This window comes from Leucoraja erinacea, unplaced genomic scaffold (genome assembly GCF_028641065.1).
Source record: "Leucoraja erinacea ecotype New England unplaced genomic scaffold, Leri_hhj_1 Leri_372S, whole genome shotgun sequence".
In the NCBI taxonomy this organism is placed as follows: Eukaryota; Metazoa; Chordata; class Chondrichthyes; order Rajiformes; family Rajidae; genus Leucoraja; species Leucoraja erinaceus.
This window is the reverse complement of record NW_026576273.1, coordinates 18,296-32,500: the sequence shown is the minus strand read 5'-3', so window position 1 is coordinate 32,500 and position 14,205 is coordinate 18,296. Positions and strand designations below refer to the sequence as shown.

The following is a 14,205-nucleotide window of genomic DNA, read 5'->3' as shown; positions in this document are numbered from 1 at the left end:
GGGTTTGGGACTTGGGACTTGGGGTTTTGGGGTTTGGGACTTGGGGACTTGGGGGTTTGGGACTTGGAACTTGGGGTTTGGGACTTGGTTATTGGGTTTGGAGTGACCAATGGGCCTTGGGACTTGGGGGTTTGGGACTTGGGGTTTGGGACTTCAACCTTGGGGTTAGGGGTTTGGGACTTGGGTTTGGGTTTGCCTTTCCACACTTGTCCAACCCCTCCCCAAAAGGTGGGACTTGGGGTAGCTGGACTTGGGCCTTGGAACTTGGGGGTTTGGGGTTTGGGACTTGGGGGCGGGGGACTTGGGGACTTGGGGTTTGGGACTTGGGACTTGGGCTTTTGGGACTTGGGGTTTGGGGTTTGGGGTTTGGGATTTGGGGTTTGGGACTTGGGGTTTGGGCCTTGGGGTTTGGGGACTTGGGGTTTGGGACTTGGGACTTTGGGACTTGGGCCTTGGGTGTTTGGGTTAGGGGTTTGGGACTTCAAGGTTTGGCACTTGCCATTCAATATGATTGGGGTTTGGGACATGGGGTTTGGGTTTGGGACTTTGGGACATACCCCCTTGATCCCCTTGGGGTTTGGGCCACTTCTAACTCCCTCTTGGGGTTTGGGGACTTGGGCCTCAACTACCCTTGGGGTTTGGTTCTGGGGTTCACCACTTCTGTGTGAAAAAAGTTCTTCTTTGGGCTTTAGGGACTTGGGGTTTTGGGGTTTGGGACTTGGGGTTTGGGACTTGGGGTTTGGGGTTTGGGACTTGGGGTTGGGGTTTGGGGTTTGGGGTTTGGGGTTTGGGGTTTGGGGTTTGGGCCTTGGGGTTTGGGGTTTGGGGTTTGGGGTTTGGGACTTGGGGTTTGGGACTTGGGGTTTGGGGTTAATATTTGGGGTTTTTCTATGGGGTTTGGGACTGGGGTACACAATTGGGAACTTGGGAATACTCATTGGGTTTGGGGTTTGGGACATTGGGGTTTTTGGGACTTGTTTTGGGACTTGGGTTTTGGGCCTTGGGGTTTGGGACTTGGGTTTTGGACTTTGGGTTTGGGGTTTGGGACTTGGGTTTTGGGACTTGGGTTTTGGGTCTTGGGTTTTGGGAGTTTGGGCCTTACCTTGGACATACAAAGACTAACGTTTAATATTCCAAGCATTTCTATTATCCCCGGTACACAATAAAGCAATGGAGGAATACTCATTGGAATATGGAATGTAAAACATTTAAGTTTAAGTTGCAATTGTTTTGGGCCTTGGGTCTGGGGTCTTAATTCTTGGGTCTGGTGTCTTGGGCCTTGGGTTTTGGGCCTTGGGTTTTGGGCCTTGGGTTTTGGGCCTTGGGTTTTAGGCCTTGGGTTTTGGGCATTGGTTTTGGGCCTTGGGTTTTGGGCCTTGGGTTTTGGGCCTTGGGTTTTTGGCCTTGGGTTTTGGGCCTTGGGTGTTGGGCCTTGGGGTTTGGGCCTTGGGTTTTGGGCCTTGGGTTTTGGGCCTTGGGTTTTGGGCCTTGGGTTTTGGGCCTTGGGTGGCTTTAGGGCCTTGGGTCTTGGGTGTTGGGCCTTGAGGCCGTAAGTTATAGGAGCAGAATTAGGCCACTCGGCCCATCAAGTCTACTCCGCCATCCATCATGAGTGTTGGGTGTTGGGCCAGGATCGGTGAGCGCCCCCTCCCATTCACCGCCCCGCGCACAGCGTTGCCGTGGAAACGTACACGTGTAATTTTGCTCTGCAGGCTCTCCTGACGGCAAAGGGGGTCGGCGGGCGGCAAATCCTCGGGTGCGCTCTTGCCCAGATAATTGCCCCGGGTGCCTCGGGGTCTACCTTGCGGCTCGGCCGGCCTGGGGCCCCTGGGGGCTTGCTGCTGCCCCTGCACCCCCTGCTCCTGCTCCTGGGGCCAGGCCAGTGACCAGCAGTTGGGCCGGGGCTGGGTGGTCTTCAGCCGCATCTTGGCCACGGCGGGCACTACGTCCTCCGCCTCTGCCGCCCAGCGCCGGTCCCCGCGAGGGGCCCACGCCGGGCCTTCTCCCCGCCCTGGTGACGGGCGCCGCCCGAGGGCCCTGCCATGCCCACCGCCATGCCGCTGGTTGGCCGCAACCGGTCTTTGCACGCCGACTTCCCGCTCCGGTCCAGACCGTGCGTGGGTTCGGACGCACGTTCAACGGTATCGAGGTTGGAGTCGAGGCTTCGGGAGAGGCCTAGTGGAGGCAAGGAACAGGCAGGAGCCTAGTCAATAGACAATAGACACTGGACACTGGACACTGGACACTGGAACAATAGACACTGGACACTGGACACTGGACATTGGACAAGAGACACTGGACACACTGGACACTGGACACTGGACACTGGACATTGGACAAGAGACACTGGACGGGACACTGGACACTGGACACTGGACACTGGACACTAGACACTGGACAATAGACACTGGACACTGGACAAGGGACACTGGACATTGGACAATAGACACTGGACAAGAGACACTGGACAATAGACACTGGACAATAGACACTGGACAAGAGACACTGGACACTGGACACTGGACACTGGACACTGGACACTGAGACACTGGACACTGGACACTGGACAATAGACACTGGACACTGGACACTGGACAAGAGACACTGGACAAGAGACACTGGACAATAGACACTGGACAAGAGACACTGGACAATGGACACTGGACACTGGACACTGGACAATGGACACTGGACACTGGACACTGGACACTGGACACTGGACACTGGACACTGGACAAGAGACACTGGACAATAGACACTGGACAAGAGACACTGGACACTGGACAAGAGACACTGGACACTGGACAATAGACACTGGACAATAGACACTGGACAAGAGACACTGGACAAGAGACACTGGACAAGAGACACTGGACAATAGACACTGGACAAGAGACACTGGACACTGGACAAGAGACACTGGACACTGGACAATGGACACTGGACAAGAGACACTGGACAAGAGACACTGGACACTGGACAACTGGACACTGGACACTGGACACTGGACAATAGACACTGGACACTGGACAATAGACACTAGACACTGGACACTGGACAAGAGACACTGGACACTGGACAAGAGACACTGGACACTGGACAAGAGACACTGGACAATAGACACTGGACACTGGACAAGAGACACTGGACAATAGACACTGGACACTGGACAAGAGACACTGGACACTGGACAAGAGACACTGGACACTGGACACTGGACACTGGACAAGAGACACTGGACAATAGACACTGGACACTGGACAAGAGACACTGGACAAGAGACACTGGACACTGGACAAGAGACACTGGACACTGGACAAGAGACACTGGACAAGAGACACTGGACACTGGACAAGAGACACTGGACAAGAGACACTGGACAATGGACACTGGACAATAGACACTGGACAAGAGACACTGGACAAGAGACACTGGACACTGGACACTGGACACTGGACAAGAGACACTGGACAAGAGACACTGGACACTGGACACTGGACACTGGACACTGGACACGAGACACTGGACAATAGACACTGGACAATGGACACTGGACACTGGACAATAGACACTGGACACTGGACAATAGACACTGGACATTGGACAAGAGACACTGGACACTGGACACTAGACACTGGACAATAGACACTGGACAAGAGACACTGGACAATGGACACATTGGACAAGAGACACTGGACAATAGACACTGGACATTGGACAAGAGACACTGGACACTGGACACTGGACACTGGACAATAGACACTGGACAATAGACACTGGACACTGGACACTGGACAATGGACACTGGACACTGGACAATAGACACTGGACACTGGACACTAGACACTGGACAATAGACACTGGACACTGGACAATAGACACTGGACACTGGACATAGAGAGACACTCGACTGGACACTGGACAATAGACACTGGACACTGGACAATAGACACTGGACACTGGACAAGAGACACTGGACACTGGACAATAGACACTGGACACTGGACAATAGACACTGGACACTAGACACTGGACACTGGACAATAGACACTGGACACTGGACAATAGACACTGGACACTGGACAATAGACACTGGACACTGGACAATAGACACTGGACACTGGACAATAGACACTGGACACTGGACAATAGACACTGGACACTGGACACTGGACAATAGACACTGGACAATAGACACTGGACACTGGACAAGAGACACTGGACACTGGACACGGGACACTGGACAATAGACAATAGGTGCAGGAGTAGAGGCCATTCGGCCCTTCGAGAGCCAGCACCGCCATTCAATGTGATCATGGCTGATCATCCCCAATCAGTACCCCATTGATTGAGCACAGAGAGTGATGAATCTGTGGAACTCTCTGCCACAGAGGGTAGTTGAGGCCACACAGTTCATTGGCTATATTTAAGAGGGAGTTAGATGTGGCCCTTGTGGCCAAGGGGATCAGGGGGTATGGAGAGAAGGCAGGTATGGGATACTGAGTTGGATGATCAGCCATGATCATATTGAATGGCGGTGCAGGCTCGAAGGGCCGAATGGCCTCTACTCCTGCACCTATTTTCTATGTTTCTATGTTCCTGCCTTCTCCCCTGACTCCGCTATCTTTAAGAGCCCTATCTAGCTCGCTCTTGAAAGCATCCAGAGAACCGGCCTCCATCGCCCTCTGTGAGGCAGAGAATTCCACCGACTCACAACTCTCTCTGAGTGAGAAAAAGTGTTTCCTCGTCTCCGTTCTAAATAGCTTTACCCCTTATTCTTAAACTGTGTGTGTGTGTGTGTGTGGCCCCTGGTTCTGGACTCCCCCAACATCGGGAACAAGTTTCCTGCCCATGTTTCCTGGGCTTGTATACTCTGGAATCTAGAAGGATGAGAGGGGATCTCATTGAAACATATAACATTATTAAGGGTTTGGACACTAGCGTGTTTAAACCCTTAACAATCTTATATTTTTCAATGAGATGCCCTCTCATCCTTCTAAACTCCAGAGTGTCTAAACACGCTAGTGTCCAAACCCTTAATAATCTCATATGTTTCAATGAGATTCCCTCTCATCCTTCAAAACTCCAGAGTGTACAAGCCCAGCCACTCACTCCATTCTCTCAGCATACGACAGTCCCGCCATCTTGGGAATTAACCTGGTGAACCTACGCTGGGCTCCCTCAATAGCAAGGTGTATAGTCCAGTGTATATTGTCCCCTCCAAGTGCCTTGGATAGTGTTGGAGAGAAGGGAGTTCTAGGAGTGCAGGAACATTATTCCCCCCATTAAGCATCACACTCAGCCCAGCCCAGCCCAGACCACACGGTCGAACTCACCGGCCATCTTGATAAGCTGGATAGGGTTCCTGATGTCGCACGGATAGCTGCCGGGTTTCCTGTGGGAAGAGAGGATCGCGTCGGTGAATATTGGGAATGTCGGCATGGGATGGGGGGGGGGGGGGGGGGGGGGGGGGGGAACGCGTCGGAAAGTGGGATGGGGAGGGAGGAGTCCGGAATTTCCGCGCTGTATCTCGATACTAAACTAAACTAGTGTGTGCGGGGATCGCTGGTCGGCACGGACTAGAAGGGCCGAAGGGCCTCTCTCCGCGCTATATCTCTAAACTAAACTTAACTTAGAAGAGTTTCGGCCCGAAACGTTGCCAATTTCCTTCATTCTATAGATGCTGCTGCACCCGCTGAGTTTCTCCAGCATTTTTATCTACCTTCAATTTTCCAGCATCTGCAGTTCCTTCTTGAACACAATAAACTAAACTAAACGAGATATTTAAGCCATTTAGAACGGAGACGAGGAAACACTTTTTCTCACACAGAGAGTTGTGAGTCTGTGGAATTCTCTGCCTCAGAGGCCGGTTCTCTGGATGCTTTCAAGAGAGAGCTAGATAGGGCTCTTAAAGATAGCAGAGTCAGGGGAGAAGGCAGGAACGGGGTACTGATTGGGGATGATCAGCCATGATCACATTGAATGGCGGTGCTGGCTCGAAGGGCCGAATGGCCTCTACTCCTGCACCTATTGTCTATTGTCGATCATCAGACAGCACCCATAACATAGAAACATAGAAAATAGGTGCAGGTGTAGAGGCCATTTGGCCCTTCGAGCCTGCACCGCCATTCAATATGATCATGGCTGATCATCCAACTCAGTATCCCATCCCTGCCTTCTCTCCATACCCCCTGATCCCTTTAGCCTCAAGGGCCACATCTAACTCCCTCTTAAATATAGCCAATGAACTGTGTGGCCTCAACTACCCTCTGTGGCAGAGAATTCCACAGATTCACCACTCTCTGTGTGTGAAAAAAAAAATGTTTTTCTCATCTCGGTCCTAAAAGATTTTCCCCCTTATCCTTAAACTGTGTGTGTGTGTGACCCCTTGTTCTGGACTTCCCCAACATCGGGAATAATCTTCCTGCATCTAGCCTGTCCAACCCCTTAAGAATTTTGTAAGTTTCTATAAGATCCCCCCCCCCTCAATCTTCTAAATTCTAGTGAGTACAAGCCGAGTCTATCCAGTCTTTCTTCATATGAAAGTCCTGACATCCCAGGAATCAGTCTGGTGAACCGTCTCTGTACTCCCTCTATGGCAAGAATGTCTTTCCTCAGATTAGGAGACCAAAACTGTACGCAATACTCCAGGTGTGGTCTCACCAAGACCCTGTACAACTGCACAGTAGAACCTCCCTGCTCCTATACTCAAATCCTCGGTGGCAAGAATGTCTTTCCTCAGATTAGGAGACCAAAACTGTACGTAATACTCCAGGTGTGGTCTCACCAAGACCCTGTACAACTGCAGTAGAACCTCCCTGCTCCTATACTCAAATCCTTGATGGCAAGAATGTCTTTCCTCGGATTAGGAGACCAAAACTGTACGCAATACTCCAGGTGTGGTCTCACCAAGACCCTGTACAACTGCACAGTAGAACCTCCCTGCTCCTATACTCAAATCCTTGATGGCAAGAATGTCTTTCCTCACATTTGGAGACCAAAACTGTACGCAATACTCCAGGTGTGGTCTCACCAAGACCCTGTACAACTGCAGCAGAACCTCCCTGCTCCTATACTCAAATTGGGATTGATGGTCTCCTGGTCTCCAGCGCTGCATTCGCTATGAGGCAGCGACTCTACCGCTGAGCCACCATGCCCGCCCAGCGCAAGCGGGGACTAGATGGGCCGAACGGCCTCTAATTGCCACGATCGCGCGCGCGCTCGCTCGCTGGCGAAGGGAAGTCGGACTCACTCGTTCATCTTGTCGAAGCCCCAGGATCGGCGCGGGTCAGAGTCCCCGTGGCCCAAGTGGACGAAGCTGCCCCTGAGCGGGTGGGTGATCAGGGGGACTGGGCCGGCTGGTGTTGGCGGTGGATGGGGTGGGCGCCACGTGTGTCTGCGGGAACAGGCCCACCTGTAGAGTCTTCCTGTTCTGTCCTCGCCACAGTACCAGCTCCGGGCTGTGGGCAGCGAGAGAGAGAGAGAGAGCGCGGTGAGGGGCGGATGGCCATCGCACGAAGGCGCGGCGGGGAGGGACGACGCTGATATCGTGGGGTCCGGGGAAACATGGTTCAATCCCAACCTCCACAGTGTGTGTGTGTGTGTGTGTGTCACATGTGTGTGTGTGTGTGTGTGTCTCACTGTGTGTGTGTGTGTGTGTGTGTGTGTGTCACTGTGTGTGTGTGTGTGTCACTGTGTGTGTGTGTGTGTGTGTGTGTCACTGTGTGTGTGTGTGTGTGTGTGTGTGTCTGTGTGTGTGTGTGTGTGTGTGTGTCTGTGTGTGTGTGTGTGTGTGTCACTGTGTGTGTGTGTGTGTCACTGTGTGTGTGTGTGTGTGTGTGTGTGTGTGTGTGTGTGTGTGTGTGTGTGTGTGTCACACTGTGTGTGTGTGTGTGTGTGTGTGTGTGTGTGTGTCTCACTGTGTGTGTGTGTGTGTGTGTTTCACTGTGTGTGTGTGTGTGTGTGTGTGTCACTGTGTGTGTGTGTGTGTGTGTGTGTGTGTGTGTCACACGGTGTGTGTGTGTGTGAGTGCATGAAGGTGCGGAGTTTGCACGTTGTCCCCGTGACCTGCGTGGGTTTTCTCCGGGCGCTCCGGTTTCCTCCCACACTCCAAAGACGTGCGGGGGGCTCCTGGCCGGTAAATTGTCCCCACCCACTAATCACCCCAACTCTCCTCGTCTCCCACCCCCTCCCCCCCCCGCGCTGACCCACCGGCCGTCGATGAGGGTGATGATGTTGTTGATCTGCATCTTCAGTTTTCCCGGCTCATTAAAGTCCTGCACGCACTTGACATCCACCGGGCGGGCCTGAGTGTGGGGGGGGGGGGGGAGTGTGGTGTGTCAGTAAGGGTGTGGTGTGTGTGTGTGTTTCTCTCTCTGTGTGTGTGTGTGTGTGTGTGTGCATGCTTGTGTGTGCGTGCGGGTGTGTGCATGCCTGAGTGTGTGTGCATGTGTGTGTGTGTGTGGGCAGGTTTGTCTGTGTGTGTGTGTGTGTGTGCGGTGCCTGAAGGTGCGGACATGCACGTTCTCCCCGTGCGTGTGTGTGCGTGTTTGTGCGTGTTCCTGTTTGTGTGCAAAGGGCATGTGTGCTCGTGTGTGGTATATAGTCCCCCCCGTGTGCGTCCCGTGTGTGTGCTGTGTTTGGCCGTCGATGAGGGTGTGTGTTGTTGATCTGCATGTTCAGTTTTGCGGCTCATTAAAGTCCTGTGCGTGTTTTGACATGCGTGCGTGCCTGAGACAGGGGGGGGTGTGGAGAGGTGGAGAGGTGTCATGTAAGGGTGTATACACTCTGTTTCTCTCTCTGCGCATCTGTGTGTGCATGCTTTTGTGTGTGGTGCGGGCAGGTGTGTGCATGTGCGTGTGTGCTGTGTGCGTGTGTGTGCGGGTGTGTGCGTGCATGCGTGTGCGATTGTGTGTGTGCGCACGTGCGTGTGCGTTTGTGCGTGTGCGTGTGTGCGTGTGCGCGTGTGCGTGCGTGTGTGTATGCGCGTGTGTGTGTGCGCGTGTGTGTGTGTGCACGTGTGTGCATGCGGACGTTAGTGCGTACGTGTGCGCGTGTGTGTGTGCACGTGTGCCTGTGCACGTGTGTGCGGGCGTGTGTGCGTGTGCACGTGTGTGTGCGTGTGCATGTGCGGTACCTCTTTGAGCAGGGCTGTGTCCCACTGTGCGTGTGTGCATGTGTGTGCGTGTGCGTTTGTGCGTGTGCGTGTGCGTGTGCGAGCGTGTGCGTGCGTGTGCGTGCGGTACCTCTTTGAGCAGGGGTCGGAGTGAGGCGAAGGTTGGCCTGTTGTCAGCAGCAGCTGCCCAGCACATCAGCGCCAGGTTGTAAATATTTGCCGGGCAGTCGGCCGGTTGCTCCAACCTCTTCCCCTCTCGGTCGATCAGGTGTAGAATCTGGCGAACACAGAGCAGCCGCTTTACATCCTCGCTCGGAGACACAGCGGGCAAACAGGCCCTTCGGCCCCACGCGAGTCCGTGCCGGCCAGCGATCCCCGCTCACCAACACCATCCCACACACAATCTACAAACCCGCGCTCCGTTGTGGAGTGTGGGAGGAAACCGGAGCGCCCGGACAAAACCCACGTGCAAACTCCGCGCAGACAGCGCCGGTGACACTGCGCCCCCTCACCTCGCGGCCGTACATGCCCATCCAGGGCTCCTCGCAGTAGGTGAAGAGTTCCCACAGCACCACACCGTACATCCACACGTCAGATGCGTGCGAGAACGTTCCCGACTTCAGGCTCTCGGGAGCACACCTGGGGGTCAGGGGTCAGAGGTGAGGGCGGAGGTTATAGAAACATAGAAACATAGACAATAGGTGCAGGAGTAGAGGCCATTCGGCCCTTCGAGCCTGCACCATTCGCCATTCAATATGATCATGGCTGATCATCAGGTCTCTCCGTTGCCGAACCAGCAGGTCGAGGAACAGCTTCTTTCCGGCGGCTGATCCCCTTAGCCACAAGTACCTCGGTGACTGCCAATCACCCCCCCCCACCCCAGCCAGTTCTCTATCCACATCAATATTGAACCCCGTTTGCCTTGTGCATCCAACTCAGTAAATCCATTTCGTTGTCCTTCTGTCCATGACCAATTAAATTGAATCCCTGAAGCCACAAGGGCCATCCATCTATCCCTACCTGCCCTCTTAAATATACCCCCTGATCCCTTTAGAACTGGCCTCAACTAGCCAATTCTGCCTCAACTACCCTCTGTGCAGAGAGTTCCAGAGATTCACCACTCTCTGTGTGAAAAAAGTTCTTCTCATCTCGGTTTTAAAGGATTTCCCCCTTATCCTTAAGCTGTGACCCCTTGTCCTGGACTTCCCCAACATCGGGAACAATCTTCCTGCATCTAGCCTGTCCAACCCCTTAAGAATTTTGTAAGTTTCTATAAGATCCCCTCTCAATCTCCTAAATTCTAGAGAGTATAAACCAAGTCTATCCAGTCTTTCTTCATAAGACAGTCCTGACATCCCAGGAATCAGTCTGGTGAACCGTCTCTGCACTCCCTCTATGGCAATAATGTCCTTCCTCAGATTTGGAGACCAAAAGTGTACGCAATACTCCAGGTGTGGTCTCACCAAGACCCTGTACAACTGCACAGTAGAACCTCCCTGCTCCTAGACTCAAATCCTCTACGGCAAGAATGTCTTTCCTCAGATTAGGAGACCAAAACTGTACGCAATACTCCAGGTGTGGTCTCACCAAGACCCTGTACAACTGCACAGTAGAACCTCCCTGCTCCTAGACTCAAATCCTCTACGGCAAGAATGTCTTTCCTCAGATTAGGAGACCAAAACTGTACGCAATACTCCAGGTGTGGTCTCACCAAGACCCTGTACAACTGCAGTAGAACCTCCCTGCTCCTATACTCAAATCCTTTTGCAATGAAAGCTAACATACCATTCGCTTTCTTCACTGCCTGCTGCACCTGCATGCCTACCTTCAATGACTGGTGTACCATGACGTTACGAGTGATAGGAGCAGAATTAGGCCATTCGTCCCATCTACTCCGCCGTTCAATCATGGCTGATCTCACCCCTCCCACACACTCTCCCCTCCCTCCCCCCCGCCCCCGTTCCCCGCTCACCATGCGAAGGGAATCTTGCGCCGAGCCTGCATCACGTAGTGGTCAGCGTGGGCGAGTGACCGCGTCAGGCCGAAGTCGGCGATCTTGACCGTGTCCAGGGCGGCGAGCAGGATGTTGCGGGCGGCCAGGTCGCGGTGGATGAAGCGCTGGGCCTCCAGGTAGGCCATGCCCTCGCCCACCTGCACGGCGTAGCGCCACAGCAGCGCCAGCGGCACGCCCGGCCTCCCGGCCCCGGCTGCACCGGCGGCACCGGTAACGCAGCGCAGGTGGTCGTACAGCGAGCCCAGAGCCGCCAACTCTGTCACCTACGCCCCAGGGAGGCACACACACACACACACCGTCAGGGTCAAGGGTCACGGTCAAGGGTCACGGTCAGGGTCAAGGGTCACGGTCAGGTTCAAGGGTTACGGTCAGGGGGCAACAGTCAGGGTCAAGGGTCACGGTCAAGGGTCATGGTCAGGGGGCAACAGTCAGGGTCAAGGGTCACGGTCAGGGTCAAGGGTTATGGTCAGGGGGCCACAGTCAGGGTCAAGGGTCACAGTCAGGCTCAAAGGTCATGATCAGGTTCAGCTGTCACGGTCAGGTTGAAGGGTCATGGTTAGGTTCGGGGGTCAGGGCAGGGGCAAGGGGAGGGTCAGGGGTCACGGGGTGTATTGTCATGGAAACCAGAATATTACTTACACACATATATATACACACACACACACACACACATATATACACACACTACACACACACACACACACACACACACACATACACACACACACACACACACACACACACACACACACACATATACGCACACACACACACACACACACACACACACACACACACACACACACACACACACACACACACACACACACACACACACACACACACACACACACACACACACACAAACACACACACAAACACACACACATACACACACACACACACACACACATACACACACACATACACACACACACACACACACATATACACACACACATACACAACACACACACACACACACACGAGGCTACTCACCATCTTCATGGGGTGGTTAAGGATGACCCCGTACAGGTGTATGAGATGCGGGTGATTGAGGGCATACATGGCGTTCACCTCCTGGAGGAAGTCGGACGTTGCCTCCGCCTCGCTCGACACGTCGGGCCGCAGACACTTGACCGCCACCGCCAGCTGCAGGACAGGCAGGGCCGGGGGCAGCTCGTCACCAGGGCTAGGACCCCAACCCTGACCTTCCGACCCCTGGTTGCCCTGACCCCCGATATCCTGACCCCTGATGACCCGGGGAGCGTGACCCTGATGACCCCGACCCGAACGCGACCCTAGGGACCGTGGCCCCTCGCGACCCTAGACACTCCGACCCCTGACCCGTGACCCGAACGCGACCCTAAACACTCCAACCCCTGACCCGAACGCGACCCTAGACACTCTGACCCCTGACCCAAACGCAACCCTAGACACTCCGACCCCTGACCCCTGACCCCTCGCGAAATGACCCCTCAGTATTACATCCCTACATGCCTGTTTTAGTATTCTAGCCCTCTTGAAGCAAATTCTTCTTATAGACAATAGACAATAGGTGCAGGAGTAGAGGCCATTCGGCCCTTCCAGCCAGCACCATTCGCCATTCAATGTGATCATGGCTGATCATCCCCAATCAGTACCCCGTTCCTGCCTTCTCCCCTGACTCCGCTATCTTTAAGAGCCCTATCTAGCTCTCTCTTGAAAGTATCCAGAGAACCGGCCTCTGAGGCAGAGAATTCCACAGACTCACAACTCTCTCTGTGAGAAAAAGTGTTTCCTCGTCTCCGTTCTAAATGGCCGACCCCTTATTCTTAAACTGTGTGTGTGTGTGTGTGGCCCCTGGTTCTGGACTCCCCCAACATCGGGAACATGTTTCCTGCCTCTAGCGTGTCCAAACCCTTAACAGTCTCACATATATGTTTCAATGAGATGCCCTCTCATCCTTCTAAACTCCACAGAGTGTACAAGCCCAGCCGCTCCATTCTCTCAGCATACGACAGTCCCGCCATCCCGGGGATTAACCTGGTGAACCTACGCTGGGCTCCCTCAATAGCAAGAATGTCCTTCCTCAAATTAGGGGACCAAAACTGCACACAATACTCCAGGTGTGGTCTCACTAGGGCCCTGTACAACTGCAGAAGGACCTCTTTGCTCCTATACTCAACTCCTCTTGTTATGAAGGCCAACAGGCCAAAACTACACACAATACTCCAGGTGTGGTCTCACCAGGGCCCTGTACAACTGCAGAAGGACCTCTTTGCTCCTATACTCAACTCCTCTTGTTATGAAGGCCAACAGGCCAAAACTGCACACAATACTCCAGGTGTGGTCTCACTAGGGCCCTGTACAACTGCAGAAGGACCTCTTTGCTCCTATACTCGACTCCTCTTGTTATGAAGGCCAACAGGCCAAAACTGCGCACAATACTCCAGGTGTGGTCTCACTAGGGCCCTGTACAACTGCAGAAGGACCTCTTTGCTCCTAGACTCAACTCCTCTTGTCCATGTGAGGTATCAACAGGGCTCTGTACAACTGCACACAATACTCCAGGTGTGGTCTCACCAGGGCCCTGTACAACTGCAGAAAGACCTCTTTGCTCCTCAGACTCGGCCATTTCCTCCTGTTATCCCCCCGTCTCACAAGGCCAAAACTGCAAAAACGTTACTGGAGGTGTGGATCACTAGGTCATTGTCAGGCACTTCAGAAGCAACCTCCGAGTCTATACGGACTCCTCTTATTATGAAGGCCAACAGGTAAAACGGCTGCTCGTAGGTGTAATCCCCCATCTTGGCGCTGAACACTGCCGAACACCTCTTGGCGGCTATACTCAACTCAAGAAAGCGTATTATGAAGGCTAACACCAAAACTGCACACAATACTCTAGATGTGGGGAAAGACTGCAGAAGACCTCTTTATTCTAAGAGCGCCAAAATGATTAGCCCCCATCAGCGACAACGATCAGTCGGCCTATAGGGAGGAGGTCCAGCTCCTAGCCGCATGGTACGCTGACAACAACCTGGCCCTTAACTCCAAGAAGACCAAGGAGCTCATAGCCTCCACATAGAAACATAGC

At 53.7% G+C, this 14,205-nt stretch overlaps 1 protein-coding gene across 1 annotated transcript; it reads right to left on the bottom strand.

Annotated features, from left to right (window-relative positions):
• Positions 1-1,695: 1,695 nt before the first annotated feature.
• On the bottom strand, positions 1,696-13,918 carry LOC129693627 (activated CDC42 kinase 1-like). The gene is given in 10 exon segments (XM_055630418.1): positions 1,696-2,175; positions 5,337-5,395; positions 7,253-7,347; positions 7,349-7,460; positions 8,212-8,306; positions 9,246-9,392; positions 9,628-9,754; positions 11,088-11,392; positions 12,129-12,381; positions 13,773-13,918. Coding segments are annotated over 10 exon segments (1,572 nt in total). The 3' UTR covers positions 1,696-1,942.
• Between the last annotated feature and the right edge of the window lie 287 nt (positions 13,919-14,205).